The 21,833-nt window shown below is 45.2% G+C and overlaps 1 protein-coding gene across 1 annotated transcript in view; it reads left to right on the top strand.

The window, feature by feature from the left end:
* The first annotated feature begins 1,388 nt into the window (after positions 1 to 1,388).
* The window catches only part of HADH (hydroxyacyl-CoA dehydrogenase), a 52,819-nt gene continuing 32,374 nt past the window's right edge, over positions 1,389 to 21,833 (top strand). Inside the window, exon 1 of the mRNA XM_047798346.1 lies at positions 1,389 to 1,671. Coding sequence (XP_047654302.1) covers positions 1,540 to 1,671 — 132 coding nt within the window. The 5' untranslated portion in view covers positions 1,389 to 1,539. The remainder of the gene's footprint in view (positions 1,672 to 21,833) is intronic.

Here is a 21,833-nt window from a genome sequence, read left to right as displayed (position 1 = left end):
ATGTGACACTGTCTCTTCAGCCAATAATGATCCTCTTAATAATGTCCCAAGCCTCCACACCAGTGCTTCTCCCATATTTTTACAATATTAGAAATAAAAATGAAGGAGTTCCTGCTGTGGCATAGTGGGTTAATAATCTGATTGCAGTGGCTTGGGTCGCTGCAGAGGTGTACCTCTGATCCTCTCTGTGTACTAGGTTAAAGGATCCGGCTTCACCACAGCTGGAGCTGCAGCAGGGATTCCATCACTAGCCAGGGAACTTCCATATGCCCCAGGTACCACCATAAAAGAAAGAAAGGGAAAAAAAAAGAGATCAAAGCAAAGGAATGGTGAACATAGTATTTACTATGAAAGTTACTTCCAACAGGAGGATGCTGACTTTGGATGGTGAGTCTGTGGGTCCTTATTACATATTCAAAAATAATATAAAAATAATACAAATTCTGTGTTACTAGGCGTTCCCACTGTGGCTCAGCAGGTTAAGAATCTGAATAGTATCCACAAGGATGTGGTTTGATCCCTGGCCTCCCTCAGTGAATTAGGAATCTGGCATTGCACAAGCTGCGAAGTAGGTCACAGATGCAGCTCAGATCCTCTTGCTGTGCCTGAGGTGCAGGCCAGGACCTGCAGCTCTGATTTGACCGGCAGCCCAAGAACTTCCGTATTCCGCAGGTGCGGCCCTAAAACAATAAATTAATTAATTAAAAAATTCTTCATTATTAAAGTACAGTAACTGGGAATTATTCACAGGAGGGGGACTACTGGCCTAATTAGTATCAAGTCTTCCAGTACTTTGAAAGACTTTCCTTTCCATTTTTATCTCCACAGAGGTTTCTCTTTGATCTTAAACCATTCACACATTCAGGACTTGTAAAGTGGAAATGGGCAGTATCAACTCTCTTTCTCTGACCCCGATCTCTGCATTGGAATTCATGGGTTACTAGACATTTGCTTTGCGTCCGAGCAGTTCGTTTCCTTCCGTTTTATCAGGAACAATGTACACAAGGCCGAAATAATTCCTAGATTTGGTTATTTGATGACGTGAACTGAAGATGCTCATTTGGGGGCCTCTTATTGTCAAAGCCGAAATAACACGTATTTATTCAGGGTCGAGTTATGCACTAGCATCCTAAGCGAGGATTTAACAAAGCAACACCGCGTCCTCCCCCTTGTGAGGCCGCCCTCCGCTTTGGGCCTGCGCGGGGATGGGCGCGCTAACTGCCCCTCCTCTTCCCGCTGACTGCGGAGGGACAGCCGGGCCAGCGAGCTCAGCAGCGGAACGCTGTGGCCGTGCCCGCCCACTTGGGCCGAGACGCCGGGCTCCAAAGTTCGAACGCGACGCCTGGGGTCTCCACCAATGAGAAAAGCGAATCGCGAGGCTCCGCCCCGTCGTCGGAGACGCACAGCCACGCCCAGGGCGCGCGGACCTTGGGTTTCCTGGGCGTCCAAGCCCAGGGGTCGTCTTGCTACTCTTGCCTCAGCCGCCTGCGGGTACCTTCTCCGCCCGGTCTCGTTGCTGTCGCCGCCTTCGTCTGCACCATGGCTTTCGCAACCAGGCAGCTCGTGCGCTCCTTGTCCTCCTCGTCCACTGCCGCGGCCTCGGCGAAGAAAATCCTCGTCAAGCACGTGACGGTCATCGGCGGCGGGCTGATGGGCGCAGGCATTGCCCAGGTGGGCCGCCCGGCGGGCAGCGCTCTCCGCTCGCCTTGCTGCCTACGCTAACCTGAGAGCTCTGGCGGGCCGCGACCCGGCGGGGGTGTAGCTCCGAGAGACCTGGGGAATTTCCCCCCCTCCCCTGTCCCCCTGCCCGTGTAGTTGAAATGCCTAGACCTGTGAGTCTGCACTCCCTCAAAGATCTGGTGTCTTTTGGCCGAGCCTCCGTTTCCGAGGGTGTGCGTCCCGAGACCTGGACTGCGATCGGGTTTAATTTTTATCGTTTTTTTTTTTTTTTTAATAATTCTGCAGTTATTGTCAGAGTAGTTTTCTGCTCTTCCAAATGGTCTTCTTCCGAGTGTTTCCTATGCTTGCTGGATTACAAAGGTTAATAGTAGTCAGCACTTTTGTAGCATTTTGTAAAAGTTATCTTATCGGAGCTTGTGAGGCCCTGGGACGCCACCAGCTGCTGCTGCGCGGGGCCTCTTTGACCTAATGCCCTCTGGTGCTGGGGAGAGTGGGAGCGGGAGGTAGAGGGGCCAAGGGCTCTGAAGGGGTAGCTCATTAATCTCGCTGTGGATCTTCAGGACTCTGCCCTGTTTCACCTGAGCTGTGATTCAGGGACAGTTGTGCAGTTATTATCTAGATACTGTGATACTTATACTTTATTGATTTTTAGCGGTTACATTCCAGGTTGTATTGGGGAACATAGCCTAGCTGATTATCTTCTTAGCATTTCAGCCCTTGCTACTAGTATTGTTGGACAGGGGAGGCATTGATCTAGTTTTTTTGGGGGGAAGTACATTCAGTGGCTTCAATTTTGAAAAAGATTAATTTTTCTTAGTTCTATTTCCAACCAAGTCCTTGCTTCTATGCTTGCTTTTTAGAAAAATCTTTGTCATTATGTATCTTAATTTTTCCCACCCTGCAGGTTGTTGTTTTTTTTTTTTTAAACAACTATTAATTTGGTTGCTTTTTCTCCTGAAATCTGTTTTTCATTAATGTTTTATCCTTCTGACAGGCTCCCATTTCTTTTCAGATCATGTTTTGGGACTCTTTTTATTGTGTACATGTCCTGAATGCTGGGTTATGGTGTCCTCATAATCTTTATTACTTGTGAAAGGGAGGAGTAAGTCTCTTTAACTGAAAGTTCCATGCATTATATTACATGATACTCAAAAGAGCACATTTTGTATCTCGCTACTCCACCCAAATCTCTCTGTGCTGTGAGAGTGAGATTTGTTGTGGCAGGTAAAGAAAATGACGTATTTGTTTAGAAACATCTAAACAACATTTCAGAAGATATTAGGGCCTTAAGCCCCCAATAACAATATAGGAGATGGGTCCAGAATCTATTGTTGATGGTACCTTGAAATGGAAGAGGATTAGAAATTAAGTAGAAAGCTTCACTTCAGCTTTTGTACAAGTTTAGGTTGCTCATTTCCTGGAATATTGTATCTATTATTGGCTAAAGAAGAGTGTTGTGCTACACAAAAAGGCAAAGACATAGGCACACCAAAAATTCTAGGTATGGTATTGGAGCTTTGATTTGAGAAAGGAGGCAGGAGTTGGACAGTGAGAGCAATTCAGACTTGTGAATCAAATCATTGAGTAGTTGAATGGGGAGGGCCTTTTGAAACCTAAGGGGTAAAAAAGAGAGCTTTTACCCCACAGGTTGGAAATGTAATGGAACTGTCATTCAACTCATTGATAAAGACTAGAAGCTTAAACAGTGGACAGTTGTAGGGAACAGTAGTTCTGTCCTTACATAACGAAGTTTAAAAGAGCCTCAGCCACTGTGGGTGACAGCTTTAGTTCTGTGGAGGGGAACCCTACTTTCCTGCAGAATGTCTGTATGCCACCGTCAGCCATTTGCTTGGTTTCAGTGGTTTAGCTGATCCGTTTTTGTACTCCATCCTGCAGCTTGCTGTTTGAGGCAGTATTGCCTCATTCTCTGTGTTCTTTGGCCTACAGCTTTTGGCAGAGGGTAAATCTGTTTTGCTTACTCAGTGCCACAGATTACTTATATGATGTGTTTCATCTGCAGATTGGATCCAGTTCACTGTGGAGAGTTGGGCTGGCCTCTGCTGGCTCTGCCTCACGTTGGCTGGTTGGCTGTGTTAATGTGGGAGTTACTTCTCTGCCCTGCTGTACTGTACTCTTTGAGGTAGGGCTACTGCTAGTACCAGCCTCTAGGAGTATGGAGAGGATTCAATGAATTAGCCCACGGCATGTGGCATCTAGTAAGAGCTCCCGGAACCTTAGTTGTCTTCAGGGTTATTGCCTCCTTGGCCCTATCCTTGTCCTTTTGTCATTCACTTCTCATACTCTGCCCATCTCTGATCCTTGCACCTGTGTCAGGCCTGAAGTGTTTAGACAGAGAATTCTGGTTGTGGTTCTGTTCCGTCTTGCCTCATCTTGAAGGCAGATGCAGTTGATGCTACAGTTTGTTCAGGGACCTCTAAAAAGAGAAAAGACACTTTTTACCCTCCTTTCATGATACTACTCATCCTCAGTAAAGCCTTAAAAACACAACCAGAAACTAACATCTAAGTCGTGCTACTACTTTGCATTTAGCTTCACTCTCCTGAACGCTTTCTGAAGTAGTTTCATTTTGTTTGTGTTTTGGCTGCGCCAACGGAATGTGGAAGTTCTTGGGTCAGGGATCGAATCGGTGCCACAGCAGCATCACAAGCTGGTGCAGGGACAATGCCGGATGTGTAACCTTCTTCGCCACAAGAGAACACGTGAAGTAGTTATAATTTTAATCAAGGTGTCGTTCTGTTTACCGTTTTAGTCTTTTAAAAATGTACCATTTTTGCCATATGTTCCAGTTCATGCTGAGTAGGTTGAAAAAAAATTAAGTAGCTTTTGTGGGAGCCTAATCCATTTTTCAAGCAATTAGGCAATTTAAGACAAGTGAGGTCTGCGTTTAATTGTATGTGGTTGGTCCTGTGCACAGACCACTTGTTCATTTATATTTTCCAAGAGTATCTACTTTGCCTGTCATTTCTTTTGTTTGTTTTAAATTTAAAAAAATCCCTTAGACTGCAGGTTAATATTTAATTAAGGTTAACTTATTTTATGTGTTTGCCCATTATATACTCCCGACTTGGGTCTTACTGCCAATTTATCCTTAGCTGGATACTTAGGCCAGCAGAGAAGCTTCCGGGAGTAAATGACCCATGAAGTGGGGTACAAGTTGTTTTTGCTTTGTAAAGGACAGGGAAAAGGAGGAAAGGCATTAGTTGTGCATTTCTTCAATTTGTAGACTGGGGCTGTGCTTTGCTTCCTGCTCTGCCTTTTTTCTTATGAGCAGCCCAGAGAGCTCATAGATTAAGTTACTGGTAAGGAGCCAGCAGGCTCCCTGGGAAAGGCATTTCAGGGGCTGGGTTTCCTGGCTCTCTGATAGAGCCTTTCTTTTAGTGCACTGCACTTCTTTGAGGAAGTGAGATAGTTTGCATCTTGAAGGAGATTGGAAGCTTGGAGCTGGGCTCTTCTCACCCAAAGCTTTTTTTTTTGGGCGGGGGGAGGGTCTTGAAGAGCAACAAGCAAAAAGTGCACTCACTTTTGGGAGTTCCCATTGTGGCTCAGCAGTTTACGAATCCGACTAGTATCCATGAGGACGCGGGTTTGATCCCTGACCTCGCTCAGTGGGTAAAGGATCTGGCGTTGCTGTGAGCTGTAGTGTAGGTCGCAGACATGGCTCGGATCCTACGTTGCTGTGGCTGTGGTGTAGGCTGGCAGCTGTAGCTCTGATTGGACCCCTAGCCTGGGAACCTCCATATGCTGTGGGTGCTGCCCTAAAAAGACAAAAGACAAAAAAAAATCTGCATTTTTCCCCCCTGGGGAGAGCTCCTTCGGCTGTTAAAAACGTGCGTGTGTGTGTGTGTGTGTGTGTGTGTGTGTGTGTGTGTGTACTCTAAACTACAAATGTACATTTCCCCAACATTTGCGTTACTCTGCAATGCTTGATGAGGACTCAAGTGGACCGGAAAGCGTCTCCCCAGCTGCAGAATTTGTTCACCCATCTCTTTTCCCTGCCCCCAACTATGAATCTCCTGGTACTGTGTAGATGCGTGATCTGAGTTGCTTTCTATTGTTCGGCTTTATTTTCTGGAGCTACAGCAAGCATGGCTCTGCTGAAATTTGCTTGAGAACAGTGCAGTGGCCTAGGAGAAGCTTCAGGATGGCAGGAGACTGGCACAGTCACCTGGCTTTAAGCTCGCTTTATTTATTTATTTATTGGTTTGTTTGTTTATGTCTTTTTGCCTTTTCCAGGGCTGCACCCAAGGCATATGGAGGTTCCCAGGGTGGGGGTCAAATCAGAGCTGTAGCCACCAGCCTACGCCAGAGCCACAGCAACGTGGGATCCGAGCCGCGTCTGCGACCTACACCACAGCTCACGGCAACGCCCGATCCTTAACCCACTGAGCAAAGCCAGGGATAGAACCCGCAACCTCATGGTTCCTAGTCGGATTCGCTAACCACTGAGCCACGCCCGGTACGCCAAAGCTCTCCTCTTAACCGTTCTCTATGGAGGAATAGTTTTATTCCCAGGTGTTCACGTTGTCCTCAAGGGTATGGGATGCATGTTTGCCCTGAAGTTCTATTCTCATTTCCCCTGTTGTTGCTCATTTCGTTATTGGGCTGTTCTCTGATCTCCATAATGTACTGTGGCAGTAAAACCAGCTGTCAGCATTCTAGTCATTGGACTTGGGGTGGGGCTGGAGATCCTGTAGAAGAGGTGGGGCTGACAGACAAAAAAGAATGCCAGGGCGTATCTTTGGTCAGGGCAGAGCAAAAATGGTGCCTCAGTCAGGTTTTGGGTTTTCTCTGCCACGTCCTAGATCCACCTCACTGTTACCTGCCTGTTCTTGAGTTTCTCATTGCCTTTCCTCTCCCTTCTCACCATATCTGCCTTGGCCTAGCTTTCCTGGAACCACGGGGAAGATGCTGCTGCTGCTCTCTGTTCTGTATCTCCCGCTGGGTTGTGCTAACAACAACGCGATAATTTCTGGAGAGTGGTGGCCTAACACTTGAAAGCGAGCAGGCCGTGAGGGGGCTGCTGGAGTTTGGATCCCATCCTTTTCCTCCCCTGGCTGTGGGGGCCTTGGGTGAGTCACATAACCCCCCTCTGCTTCTTCCCGTATCTGGGACTATTGATGCTCATGCCCGTGTTCTGAGAGAGGAATGAGCCACGTGCCTAGAGCCCTCCCAGCATGTTCGGTGGTAAGTGTTCCATAAACATTAGCTGCTTTTGTGTAGATCCATCAGCTCTAATCCAGCGATGACTCCTCTCTTAGATTCTCTTTCCTGTCTTTGGAGATATGATAGGGAGCTATGGAGAGTTCAAACAATTCTAAAGACTAAGACAAATGGTGGGGGTTGTTGAGGAAGATAATTGTCGTGCTTTGTTTACTCGTACGTGGGTATTACAGTAAGTTCATACTCATAAAGCATTTACAACAGCGCCTGGCACTTAAACACTCTACAGCTGTGACACTTTATTCTGTCCAAAGTACTTTAATGTCTGTCATTTCATGTGGCCATTATAATAATCATCCTGTAGAAATGGCACTGGGGGTCAGGGGTCAGAGGCAGGGCTGGGGCTGGAACTTGGGTCTCAGTTACTGTTCTGCTGGCTGGAGATCCCTGAAGCTGAGATGACCACAGTTCTACCATACCTCTGGCCTCTGCTGTCTTGTGGGGAGAAGTGTGGCCTCCATGGGCAAGGGGATGTTTTGTGGGTGTCTGGAATCAACACGTACTAGCTTAACCTCTCCTCAGCTCTGGATTCAGAGTTCGAGTCACCTGCTGGTCACCTCCATTCTCTGCTACCATCTTTCTGCCCGTAATAGGCACAGACTCACCTCTCAAGACTTCTTTGTCCCCTCTGGCTCTCTCAGAGCGTGTCCTCCCTCTGTGATGCCGTTGTTGTTCTAGCCACTCTCTGCACTCCGAAGACAGGGTTGCTGTTGGTGCCCTCCGTGCTGCAGAGGGCTCTCAGGCGTTCCTCCTCTGAACAGGGCTCTTGCCTTCTTTCTAGTTCCTAGACCAGGCATTGATACTTGAATTATTGTGGAAGCCTCCTCATTGATTCGTTTCAGCAAACTCTAGTAGAAAAAAAGCGCTTATCCTAACAGACATCGCCGTATCAATCTTCCCAGAGAGCAGGATTTGCAACATTCTCCTCCACTCAGAAAGTGTCCATCCTGCAGCATCTTTACAAGATTCCTAAATGTAACTAAGACTTGGTTGATGCCAGTGACACATCCCATTATCCCATCTCCTTTCCAGAATTTGTGGGAGATGGGAGTGGAGGGTCTGAGGAAAGAACTTATTTTCTCTACATTACCAAACCCAGATATTTAGTTTTTTTATTTTATTTCATTTATTTATTTATTTATTTTGCTTTTTAGGGCAGTAACTGTGGCATATGGAGGTTCCCAGGCTAGGGGTCTAATCGGAGCTGTAGCCACTGGCCTCCGCCACAGCCACAACAACGCCATATCCGAGCCGTGTCTGCGATCTACACCACAGCTCACGGCCATGCCAGATCCTTAACCCACTGAGCGAGGCCAGGGATTGAACCTGTGTCTTCATGGATGCTAGGCACATTCACTTCCACTGAGCCACAACGGGAACTCCAGACTTAACTGTTTTAAGAACAAGCCAGCTGGTGGTGGTTGAAAGTCTCGGCAGAATGCCTTTTTCTGATAGTTGAAGTTAGTGTTGACAACTCGTGTTGATGGCGGAGTTTAAGGCATTGCACAACCAGAGATGATGATAAACTCAGACTTGGCAGCTTTGCGAGATGCAACTGATTTATGACTTTTTTCCTCTCTGGATCAAATCATGAGAACCCAAGGGCAGGCCTTGATGCAAAGGCACAGTAGCCTCTGGGGCCCAGCAGCCTCATGGGGAGCACTGACTCTTTTGTATTTGTTCTTAGGGGATTAAGAAGTTAGAATTTGGGTGTAGCAGAGGGGACAGGTAACTTTGTGATTTTTCAGAGAGAGTGTAATGTTGCTGAAATGAAACCCTCCTGTAGTGTATGGGCCCAAGGAGCACCTCACTGGACCAGTTGATGTAGTTTTCACAAATTCACCACTCAAGTTATACCTCAGAGGAGCTGCTTCAAATCTTGTGATATGTTTGCAAAAATTGAGAAATCTAGCAAGACTCTGCTTGGCGTGTTTCCTTGGCCCTATGGCTGGAGTATCCAGGGGCTTTGATAAGTATGCTATTCACTTGGTCTATTTTTACAGCTCTGAAGCACCCTTGTCTAAAAATATTTCTCTGGCTAAGCTTGCCTTTCCATCTTCCAGGCTGGAAAAGTCATGGAGCTGAGGACATAGCCTGCAAATAAATTTTTTTTTTCCATCATAGACTGCTTGTCCCCAAGGCCTTACAGTGTGTAGGTCACTGACATTTAAAATAAGAGTTCTCAGTGGGTTGATTCAGATTATTGGCATTCAAATTAAGATGCCAGGAAGAGTCCTCCATGTTTATAGAAAAAATAACATGTCTGTGGGAGGAGGAAAAAAAAGCCTCTTTATTTTTGTGATCCACTCTTCCACCACCATCTCTTCAGAGTGTTGGGAATAATTCATTGAATAATTTGACAAGAATGAGTGTGATTGGTTTTCTTGCATCTAAGACACATTAAAATTTTTCTAAGTAGGAGCCTTCAGTGATGTAATTTTAAAAAATCAAATCAGGTGTGAATCATCAATATCACTTATCAACAAACAGTATTGACACTGATACCAACCACCCCAAAACTTTGTGGTTACAAAGCAACACTGTAAATTCATATGTTTCATGCCTTGACCAGGGATGGGTCATTGTGATGCAAGAATTTCAGCAAAACAACTCAGGCTAAATCGAGACCTGCAGGAATTAACCCTTATAGCACTGTTGCTATGGAAGTCATAGTCTTGTCTTTTGATAGGTATGTGTGCACATTTCTCTTGGGCGAAAATGCTGGATTACAAGCTATGAGTATATTCAACTTCAGTAGATAATGCTGAACATTTTTCCAGAGTGATTGTACCAGCTTAACAGTTCTGCCATCAGAACTCTTGGTCTGTAGGTTTATATTGTTGTCCGTTCAAAGTTTAGGTCATTCTGGTGGTGTAGTGACGTTTCATTGTGTTTTTATTAGAATTTCCCTGTGCTCTAGTGAGATGAACCCCTTTTCATAGGTTTTATGGCCATGTAGATATAGTCTTATATAATATGCTATTAGATTTCATTCCTATTTTGCTATTAATGTTGTCTTTTTTTCCTCATTAATTTATAGGAAATGTTTATAGGTTCTGATTATGAATTCTTATATGTATTTCAAATATACTCTCCAGGAGTTCCCGTCGTGGCGCAGTGGTTAACGAATCCGACTAGGAACCATGAGGTTTCGGGTTCGATCCCTGGCCTTGCTCAGTGGGTTAACAATCCGGCGTTGCCATGAGCTGTGGTGTGGGTCCCAGATGCGGCTCGGATCCCGCGTTGCTGTGGCTCTGGTGTAGGCTGGCAGCTACAGCTCCAATTAGACCCCTAGCCTGGGAACCTCCGGGAGCGGCCCAAGAAATGGCAAAAGACAAAAAAATATATATATATATATATATATATATATATATATATATATATATTCTCCAGTTCCCTACATGGACTTTTAATTTTTTTTGTGATTACTGTGAGGCTTATGTTTATAGCAACTTGTATCTATGTCTATTTTAATGACAACTTAAGTTTGATCCTATGCTAAAGCTCAACATTATTTTAAAAAAATTTATTGAAGTATGATTGATTTACAGTGTTGGGTTAATTTCTACTGTACAGCAAAGTGACTCAATTATACATATGTATTTTCATATGCTTTTCCATTATGGTTTATTATAGAATATTGAATATAGTTCCCTGTGCCATACAGTAGGACCTAGTTGTTTATCCATCCTGTAAAAAATAGTTTGCCTCTGCTAATCCCAAACTCCCTGCCCTTCCCTCTCCTATCCCCTTCTTCTTGGCAACCACAGGTCTGTTCTCTATTATGTGAGTCTGTTTATGTTTTACAGATATGTTGATATGTGTTGTATTTTAGATGCTACATATAAGTAACATCATATTTCTTTAATCACTTTCTCTTTCTGACTTCACTTAGTATGATAATCTCTAGGTACATCCATGTTGCTACAAATGGCGGTTTTTCTTTCTTTCTTTTTTTTGGTCTTTTAGGGCCGCTCCTGCGGCACATGGAGGTTCCCAGGCTAGGGGTCCAATCAGAGCTGCAGCTGCCGACCTATGCCAGAGCCACAGCACCTCAGGATCCGAGCCGCATCTGCAACCTGCACCACAGCTCACGGCAATACTGGATCCTTAACCCACTGAGCAAGTCCAGGGATTGAACCCGAGTCCTCGTGGGTGCTAGTCAGATTCACTAACCACTGAGTCATGACGGGAACTCTGATTTTTCCTTTTTTTTTTTTTTTTTTGTCTTTTTGCTATTTCTTGGGCCGCTCCCGAGGCATATGGAGGTTCCCAGGCTAGGGGTCGAATCGGAGCTGTAGCCACCAGCCTACGCCAGAGCCACAGCAACGCGGGATCCGAGCCGCGTCTGCAACCTACACCACAGCTCACGGCAACGCCGGATCGTTAACCCACTGAGCAAGGGCAGGGATCGAACCCGCAACCTCATGGTTCCTAGTCGGATTCGCTAACCACTGCGCCACGACGGGAACTCCTGGTTTTTCCATTTTTAACAGCTGAGTAATGTTCCGTTGTATATGCGTTCCGCATCTTCCTCATCCATTTCTCTGTTGATGGACATTAGGTTGCGCCCATGTCTTGGCTGTTTTAAACAGTGCTACTGTAAACATAGGAGTTCATGTATCTTTGTGAATTACAGTTTTGTCTAGGTATATGCTCAGGGGCAGGATTGCTGGATCATAGGGTTACTCTGTTTGTAATATTTTTGAGGACCCCCCCCATACTGTTCTCCATAGTGGCTGCACCAATTTACATTCCCACAAACAATGTAAGGGGGTTCCCTTTTCTCCACACCCTCTCTAGCATTTATTATTTGTAGACTTTTTAATGATGTCTGTTCTGACTGATGTGAAATGATACCTCCTTGTAGTTTTGATTTGCATTTCTCTAATAATTAATGATGATGTAAAAGTCAACATTATGACTCCCTCTGGTTTTATGTTTTTGATGTCACACTTGACGTCTTTTATGTTGTGTGTCCCTTAACTAGTTATTGTAGTCATAGTTGTTTTTACTATTTTTGTCTTTTAGCCTTCATACGAGTTTTATAAATGATTAATCCACTACCTTTACTATATATTTACCTTGTTACGAATTAGTGCCCTTTGTTTTCAGCTTAAAGAAGTCCTTTTAATATTTCTTGTAAGGCCAGTTCAGTAGTAATGAACTCCTTCACTCTCAGTGATAACTTTGCCAAGTAGCATATTCTTGATTGCATGTTTTTTCTTTTAGCACTTTAAATACGTTGTGCCATTCCTTTCTGGCACACAAAGGTTTTGCTGAGAAATCTGCTGCTGGTCTTATTGGGGTATGTATTTCTCTTGTTGCCCTTTTTTTTTATTTTTTGTTTTTTTTGACCACTCCAGCAGCATCTGGAAGTTCCCAGGCCAGGGATCAAACCTGGGCCACAACAGTGACCCATGCCACTGTCGTGACAACCCCAGATCCTTAACCCCCTGTGCCACAAGGGAATGTCCTTGATGCTTTTGATATTTTCTCGTTTTGGTTATGTGTCTTGGTGTGGGTCTCTTGGGTTCTTCTTATTTGCAACTCTTTGGGCTTCCTGGATCTGAATGTCTGTTTCTTTTCCCGGCTAGGGAAATTTTCTGCCATTGTTTCTTCGAATAAGTTTTCTTGCCCCCTTTTCTCTCTCTTTGCCTTCCAGAACACCATAATATGAACATTAGTATACTTGACGTTGTACAGTAAGTCCCTTAAGCTATCTTTACTTTTCTCATTCTTTTTCCTTTTTGCCGCTTTGAGTAGTTGAGTTTTACTGTCTTGTCTTCTGGCTGACTGATTCTTCTGCTTTATCTACTCTGTTGAACCCCTGTAGTTTTGTTTTTTTGATTTTTTTTTTCCAGTTCAGTTATTGTATTCTTCAGCTCTGTAATTTCTGGTGGTACTTTCTTATATTTTCCATCTCTTTGTTGAAGTTCTCACTGTATTCATCTATTCTCCTACCCACTTTGGTCTCTTTATGACCATTACTTTGAATTCTTTATCAGGTACATTACTTATCTACTTTATTAAGGTTTTTTGTTTTTTTTCCCTGTGCTTTTATCTTGTTCTTTCATCTGTTTCTTCAGTTTACTTGACTCTATACAGTAGATGAAACAACCACCTCTCCCAGCCTTTGAGGAGTGACCTCATGTATAAGATGAACTTTGTCGTTCAACCCTGCGTCAGCTCCTGGTTGTCTCTCAACTTCTGTGCTCATCTAAGCAGCCTTTTCTATCTCTAATAGCTCTCAGTATCAGGATGTGCCAACTCCTATTAGTGTCCCAAAGGGGAGAATCTTAGCATCTACATTCACAGGCTGATGGGAAGCCAGACCCTCAGGTATCAGCTTTTAAAAGTATGCAAATATATGCAGTCCTATGGAACCTCAGGCCTAAGCCCCTCTGGCCACCAGAGCCAAGTGATACGGAGGTGTCCCTTGTCATCAGTAGCAAAAATTGGGGTGCCAGACGAGGGTGTATGTCCTTTGTGGGTGACATCAATTATTACAGTTCCATGGGGCCAGGAATGCAGGCTCACCTGGCCTCTAGAGATGGGCAGTCAAGAGGCACCCTCTAGGCAGCAGCCACAGAAATTGGGGCACCAGCCACGTGTAACAGTTTCACACCAGAAGATGCTGGTGCTCTGGAACATGACACAGGTAGAGCACAGAGAGGTTGCCCACTAGTTTCCGTCCCTAGAGAGAGTGTTCCAGCAGGCTTCGAGATGTATGTGTTAAATTCGGTGCCTGCCCTTCATGCCAACACTTTAAAATAAGCAAGCCAGCCGCCTTTACTTTAAGTCTGGCACTACCAGCTGCCTTTGAGCTGGGCCCTGGGGTCTGTGAATCTGTGCACGTGAGCCCTTTAAGAGTGGCCTCCCAGATTGTTAGAGTCTTGTGGGTCTTGGGACATGAGCCCTGTTGGTTTTCAAAGCCAGACGTTTTGAAGGATCATCTCAAGTGTACGTCCCGAATGTTGGGATGCTTGCAGTAGGTGCCAGGCCTTTGCTCTTCAGAGAGAAGCTCCAGGTTCCAGGGTCCTTCTGATGGGGGGTTTATGATGAGGTTGTGTCCCAGTTTCTCCTACCCACCTCGATGTGGTCTTCTTTTTTCCTAATGTATAGCTGTCACTCAGCCCATCTTTAGCCGTTTTTAAAAGAGAAAAATGTTCTGTACTTAGCTGTCGGCTCAGTGTGTCTATGGGGGGAGGTGAGTTCAGGATCTTCCTACTGCTCCATCTTGAACTGCAGCTCTGATATGATGATTTCCACATTTTGAGGGGAGGCCCTAAACTTCCCTGAAGAAAAGAGCCCTGGACCTTCCCAGAGACCTAATCTCATTTTGGCTCTTCTCACCAGGTGTGTTTGTTCAGTCAGCATTTCCCGAGGGCTTAAGTAGCAAGACAGAGTCTATTTATTCAGCGAAGGTAAATGGCATGTAGTCAGGAGTAGGGGAGCGAGGGAGGTGGCACTTAACCAGATGATCATAACACATCCGGTAGGAGCAGTGGTTAGGGTCTGCAGGGTGTTAATGAACACAGGGGAACACCCTGCCTGGGTCCAAGAGGCTCTTGGGGTGGGGACGCTTAGTGTCTGGAAGTGACACTCAGGCTTAGTTAATGAAGGAAAGTTGGGGACAGTGCAGAGGCCTGGGGGTGAGAGGCAGTGGCAGATGTGGGGACCTGCAGGCCTTGTGGTGGTGGACTTTCCAGCCACAGCGAACAGTGTTTGGAGAGGAGGTAGGTCTCTTTCCTGCAAGACTGTGCATGCCGTGTGTAGGAACTTTTATTCTGTGGTCATGGGGAGCCATTGAGAAGTTTAATGAAATAATATAGACAGAAGTACCTTTTATAAGTACGTTTTGGCTAGAATACTTTAGGGCCTATATGTCATTTTAGGTGAATATATATATATATATATATATATATTTTTTTTTTTTGCTTAAGTTACTGTTTCCTTTCTTAGTAAAATGAAGATGTGTCGGATTAGATTAAAAGTTTTGTGTGTGTGCAATTTAAAAAAAAATACATAAAATAAAACTTATTTTAACCATTTAAAAATTACAGTTCAGGAGTTCCTGTTGCAGCTCAGCAGAAATGAGCCCAACTAGTATCCATGAGGATGCAAGTTTGATCCCTGGCCTCCCTCAGTGGGTTAAGGGTCTGGCGTTGCTGTGAGCTGTGGTGTTAGTCACAGCCGTGGCTTGGATTTTGTGTTGCTGTGACTGTGGTGTAGGCTGGCAGCTGCAGCTCCAATTTTTTGTCTTTCTGTCTTTTTCAGGGCCTCACCTGGGGCATAGGGGGGTTCCCAGGCTAGGGGTCCATTCAGAGCTGTGGCTGCCAGCCTACACCAGAGCCACAGCCACACAGGATCTAAGCCGTGTCTGCAACCTACACCACAGCTCATGGTAACACTGGATGCTTGACCCACTGAGCAAGGCTAGGGATTGAACCCATGTCCTCATGGATGCTAGTTGGGTTTGTTAACCACTGAGCCACGATGGGAACTTCTGTATACATTCTTATGAAGAAAGATTTCATGGCTAATCAGTTTGAAAGTCACCACACTGCTCTTCCTGCTCTAAAAATTTATAATCTTGGAGTTCTCATGTGGCTCAGCAGGTTAAGGATCCAGCTTTGTCACTGCAGTGGCTCAGGTCACAGTGGCTGTGGTGCAGGTTTGAGCTCTGGTCCAAGGGCTTGTTTCTGCTGTGGGTGCAGCCAAAAAAAATACTGATGGTCTTGATTATCTGTAGCTAATAAAGCTGAACAGTATGTACGTTGCCTGTCTCTGACCTCGCAGTGGTTGAGAAATTAAGATGCGTCACTTTCTCTCTACTATGACAAAGAAGAAATGTGTGCTGGAGGGAAGCCCTTGTCATGTGTCCGTGGTCATCCTCGGCCTGACTCACACACGTGTCCCTCACAGATGGATACAAACACAGGGGTCTGTGTGTCTCTGGCCTTGACCACAGCCCCCTTTGGTAAATGGGGCAGGATACATGGGCATGAGGGAAGAAATTAAGCGTAAATCTATTTTTGAATATTACACAGCACTTGCCCTCCAGTTCCCCTTTTACCTGGCATCTCAACCACCAGTGCCAGAAAATGGTTGACCTGCTCGTGAAATAACAGAGGCATTTTTGTGGCAGTTTTTTTTCCACTTAGGTAATCCACTAAAGACCCCAATTAATTATTAGCTCTTTTTTTTTTCTTTCTATCCTTTTCAAACTAGTAGTGTGTTTTTTTCATAATTCTAAAATAATGTGGTTATGTAAAATTTGTTGTAAAGAGTTCATAGTAGCAAAACCAGTCATGATTTCTTGAGAATTTATTCTTTTTTTTTTTTTCTTTCTCCAGTCTTTTGTCTTTTTAGGGCGGTACCCATGGCATATGGAGGTTCCCAGGCTAGGGGTCGAATCCGAGCTACAGCTGCCAGCCTATACCACAGCCATAGCAACTCAGGATCCAAGCTGCATCTGCAACCTACACCACAGCTCATGGCAACACCAGATCCTTAACCCACTGAGCAAGGCCAGGAATTGAACTGCTGTCCTCATGCTTACTAGTTGGGTTCATTAACTGCTGAGCCACAGTGGGAACTCTGAGAGGTTATTCTAAGATAATTTATAAATCGAAGCTTTTAAATAATAGATCATGCATTCTTTTCATGAATATTAAGTGTCCCCTTGTGCTAGACATTGGGGTAGGTCAGAGGTAATACATGGTTGCTGATCTTGAATTGCTCGCTGTCCAGAGGAAGAAGTACAAGTATCACCAACTAATTGTCATAAAGACACAGATTTCCTGCTTTCCATATCTAGAATGTCACTTGATGCAAATGAAAGTTTTAGTGATTTAAATACCTTACTTTAAGGGAGTTCCCGTTGTGGCGCAGCAGAAACGAATCTAACTAGGAACCATGAGGTTGTGGGTTGGATCCCTGCCCTTGTTCAGTGGGTTAAGGATCCGGCGTTGCCCTGAGCTATGGTGTAAGTCACAGACACGGCTCGGATCTGGCATTGCTGTGGCTCTGGTGTAGGCTGGCAGGTACAGCTCCAATTTGATCCCTAGCCTGGGAACCTCCATATGCCACAGGAAGTGGCCCTAGAAAAGGCAAAAAAAAAAAGACAAAAAATAAAATAAATACCTTACTTCAAGATACGGTTTTTAGGCACTTAAAATATGATGTTACATATAGGATATTATTATGGTAAGGAAAAATGGATATTAAAAAGGTATATGTTAAAAGGGGTATACATATTTGCATATGAAATTTATATTTAAAGGAAATTTTGGTTGGATTGCAGTTAGGAGTGTGCCAGGGCCACTCCATATTGGGATTTGTGGTAACAGCTGCTTCAGACACTGAAGAAGTAGATGATGCAGTACCCCTTTTGAAAAGGTCTCTAGGTATTATTTTGAGTTCATCATCAAAAGTTGGTGTTGGGGGGAAAAAAAAAAGTTGGTGTTGGTCTGGAGTTCCCTTTGTGGCTCAGTGGTTAACGAACCTGACTAGGATCCATGAGAATGTGTGTTCGATCCCTGGCCTCGCTCAGTGAGTTAAGGATCCGGTATTGCCGTGAGCTGTGGTGTAGGTGACAGACATGACTTGGATCCTGCGTTGCCTTGGCTGTGGTGTAGGCCAGCAGCTGTAGCTCCATTCGAGCCCTAGCCTGGGAACCTCCATATGCCAGGGATGCAGCCCGAAAAAGAAAGGAAAAAAAAAAGTTGGTGATGGTCAGCTTTTCCACATCTAATTTATATTCATATTTGGAATTTCTCTTATGCACTAGTTGGTTAATGACCTTCATTCTGAAATTTGTGAGATTTTTACGACATGAAATAGTTTGGTTTTGATTTATATATTTATATATTCACGTCCTGGGGTTTGGGCTACCGTTATATAACCGAGAGGCCATTGGTAGTTGATGGCTCTCACCAGCTTCACACTCTTTTCCTTCCGTATTTGTCCTGCAGGAAAGAGCTGCTGTGTCTGTAAATCAGTATAGGCACAAAGAAGGGGTCATCTCTGCTAGAGGCTGGGAGAGCTTTTACTAAAGACGAGAGCCTCTCTTGTGATGATCCTAGTACAACTATAAATGTAATAAAATTCACTGAGTAATAAAAAAAAGAAGAAGAAAAAAAGACGAGGAGACCCTCTCTCTTGGATTATGAAAGATGAGTTGGAGTCCCCCAAGCAGCAGTGAGGGAGAGGAGCTTTCTGGGGGAGGGAGCCTAAGGGCAGGGATATGCAGAGCCGGGAAGCAGCTCAAGGAAGTGCCGTGTGGCTGAGGGGAGCACGGGCAGAGGCCACTCTGCTCCAGGCACCTGCTATTCGGCAGTTATTTATTGGACAGCTACCATGTGCAAGTGGTGAGTGCTCGGGGTTACAAGGACCAGATCAATGTCTGCCATCAGGGGATTCAAAGCTAAGAGGAGAGAGCCACATGACACAGCTGACTTTGGTGTAAAGTAGCAGAATAACAGCAGTAAGAATCTCTCTCAGATTTCAAAGTAGAGAAAAGAGGACATTCCTTTGGAAGAAGGTGTCCTGGAGAGGGTCGCTTTTGAAGTGGGCCTTGAATAGTGGATAGAAATTTCTTTGGACATAAGTAGGGTTGAGGTCGAGGAAACCGTTGGGGCATTCGGTTAATTAAACATTAGGTTGGATTGTTCTCAGCAGCTGGGTTTGTCAAGGAGATTGGGCCCCTCGGGGTAGTGGTAACACGAATGAAGGTCTTTGAACCTTCTCACCCATTCCATTGCTCCACGTTAAGGTCGAGGAGACGGTCAGTGGGCCTTAAGGACTTTTTCTGTCTCCCAGTTGGAAGACAAGCTGGCCCTTGCCCTGCTCAGAGCTGTCTCAAACTGTTCCCCTTGGATCCGGCCATGCCTTTCGAGGTTAAAAACAGTCAGCATGTGAGCTCTGGATACAGGAAGCCTTGGCTTCAGAGTCACATCTAGACTTTGTGTCTTGTTACAGTGCCTCCCCCAAAGGCCGTCATGAAGATCAAAAGGGGATGATTTATGAGACGTGAAAGCCCTCTGAGAGCAGGAGAATTGCTTTGTTCATCACCTTATCCCAGGGCCTGGAACAGGCCCAGCACGGTTGTTGAGTCAGCAGGGGGCAGTAGTCAGTGGATCAAGGAATGGGTGTAGCGATGTCCTAGTTTGCGACTCTAAATGGTGGTTCCCCTCCATCTTTAGGGGAGCACAGATGTCGGGGCGGTGGGTCAAAATGCCCACCTCTCAGAAGCCAGATGTTTTGTCTGTGATCATTGGTCGTTTGATGGAAAGCATTTTCTGATAACCTGCTTTTTTTTTTTTTTCCACCCAAGCTATCTGAAGGCTTCCCCACTGTCCCGATTGTGTGTGTACCCCAGCACAGTTAATTGGCTTTTAAGAAAAACAGCATTTCTTCTATTTAGCCTTCAGATTAGCACGTAGCTGAAAGCCATGCTTGAAGGCCTCACCCCTGGCCATGCTGCAGGCTGCGTCAGCTTGTTGAGCCTTCGTGGGATGAAAGTCATCCAGCTTTTGGGTTGGACGTGGATTACATGGGGGCGGGGGACAAACTGTCTTCATCCCGACTCTATCTTGGTGGTGGTCATTTAGATGCCCACCAGTAGGAGAGGATCACCACCCCGTTTGGAGTGGATGAGTAAAATCAAAGAACACTGGACTTGTCCTGTGGAAGTTTTATCAGGCATCTAATACATACCAGGCAGTGGGCTAGATGTGGTTTGTTTGACCATGTGTATAGTCAACAAATATACATTGAGTACTCACGGTGGACTAGTCACTGGGGTTGACAAAGATGAATAGGACAGGAAGTTGTCCTCAAGATGTTGCCAACCCTGTGTCTCTTGGGTATGTCTGCTGGATATGATCACAGGGAACTCGAGCATGGGTTGGGTTGCTCTCGCTGGTGGGTAGAATGAAAGTGCTGCTATAACTTGAAATCACTTGAGGTTGTGCTGTAATGGTGATTTACTGCTCTGTAGTTAATTGTGACCTGTAACTAAGAGCCTTACCATAAAATGGAAAATATGTCAAAAATTTGAATTTCTCTTTTTGCCTGTATTTTTCTCCAGTGAATCCTAACCATATCCCACTTTGGGTTTAAACCAGAATGTCCTTTTCTGTCTATGTCTGAGGAACAACTTCATCATAAGATTTCCTTTGTACTTTCCTGAAGCTTTGTGCATTAACCAAGGCAAGAAAAGCTGAAGTAGAAAAGTGTTTAAAGGGATAACTATTTGATGTATATAATGATTGCTTTCTCAATAGACCAGAAATATCAGTTTAGGCTCCCCCCCCACCCCTTTTTGGCCACACCCGCAGCATATGGAAGGAAGTTCCCAGGGCAGGGATTGAACCTGCGCCGAAGCAGTGACCTGAGCTACTGCAGTGGCAATGCCAAATCCTTAACCTGCTGAGCCCCCAAGGAACTCCGAGGCATTTTTGAGAGCCCCACATTGTAGAAAATGCTCCAGTCATTTGAGGTAGCAAGAAAAATTGAGCTCAGTTACCACAGGAGCTGCATCTTTCAGACCATTGAGGCACTGGGGCTGAGGGAGGTTTTGCAGAAAGAGGGTGTGTGATCAGTACCACACTGGGAAAGGAGATCTGTGTGTCCTCTTCCTTTCTGAGCTTTGGCCCATCCTCGTGCTTCCTGTATCTTCTGGTTGAGATGGGAAAGAAAGCAGACCTGTAACCAAGTTTTATATACTCAGTCACTTTGATGTGGTCATGTGACACGTGCACTTTGCTTTCCTGCAGTGTTGCCCGGAGAGCCTTAATAGCTGGGTTTTGGCCAGTGTCTATTACATACTGTGCTGAGACGCTAGTGTGCTCATTCAAATGCTGGGAAGAAGCGAGGCAGTGACTACATTGCCCAGTGTCTCCTTATTGGGAGGTGGGGGTGGGGGGAGATGCTGGGGGAGTTTTATCAGAGGACTTTGGATGCGAGTGGAAAGTCAGCATTTAGGCTGAAATAGCTTTTCGGCCAAGTTTTTTTCAAGTTGAATTTCAGTGTTTTTACAAGTGCATGTCTCTTTTGGTTCACTTGTATTTTTGAGGCTGCTTCCTCTCTAGGTTTAGTTCTGCTTGTACTTTTAAAAAGTAATCATAAGGAATAGCATTAAATAATCATAAGGATGGCATCACGGCTTATCTGCAGCATGACCAAAAAATGCCCAGGGACTATCGCAGTCAGATGTGATTATAAGGACTCTGAAAGTGACGTTCTAGAGAGATGGTGTGCTATCACCTCGTGCCCTTGCTCCGCGCTGCCTCATTACGATTGATGCCTTGATCTTTGGGAAGTTGGCTTGTCCTAGGTGTTCTCCTCTTTTCCAGCCTTGTGAGATCTCCTGCTCAACAGAATTCTTCACCATGCGGCTTATTTTCTTTTGACATTCCACATATGGAACTTAATATTGTTGAGTGTTTTTTTTTTTTCTTTGTGTTTGCTCAGTGGAATGATAAAGCTTCCAAACAAAAGGACCCTGTCCCCTGTCCTTGTTGTCTTTTTTTTTTTGTCTTTTTGCCATTTCTTGGGCCGCTCCTGCGGCACATGGAGGTCCCAGGCTAGGGGTCCAATCGGAGCTGTAGCCACCGGCCTACACCACAGCCACAGCAATGCGGGGATCTGAGCCGGATCTGCAACCCACACCACAGCTCACGGCAATGCCAGATCCTAACCCACTGAGCAAGGCCAGGGATCGAACCCGCAATCCCATGGTTCCCAGTCGGATTCGTTAACCACTGAGCCAGGATGGGAACTCTGCGTTGTCTTTCTCTGTCTCTGTTCCCTTCAGCTTGGGCACTGTATTGTCCCAGATGTACTTGAATTTTCCTCCCCTACCACTGAGGAGCAAAATTACCTGAGTGATGCCTACTGGGGAT

Source organism: Phacochoerus africanus, chromosome 10 (assembly GCF_016906955.1).
Source record: "Phacochoerus africanus isolate WHEZ1 chromosome 10, ROS_Pafr_v1, whole genome shotgun sequence".
Lineage (NCBI taxonomy): Eukaryota > Metazoa > Chordata > Mammalia > Artiodactyla > Suidae > Phacochoerus > Phacochoerus africanus.
Note: the sequence above shows the minus strand (reverse complement) of the source record. Positions and strands in the feature narration are given on the sequence as shown.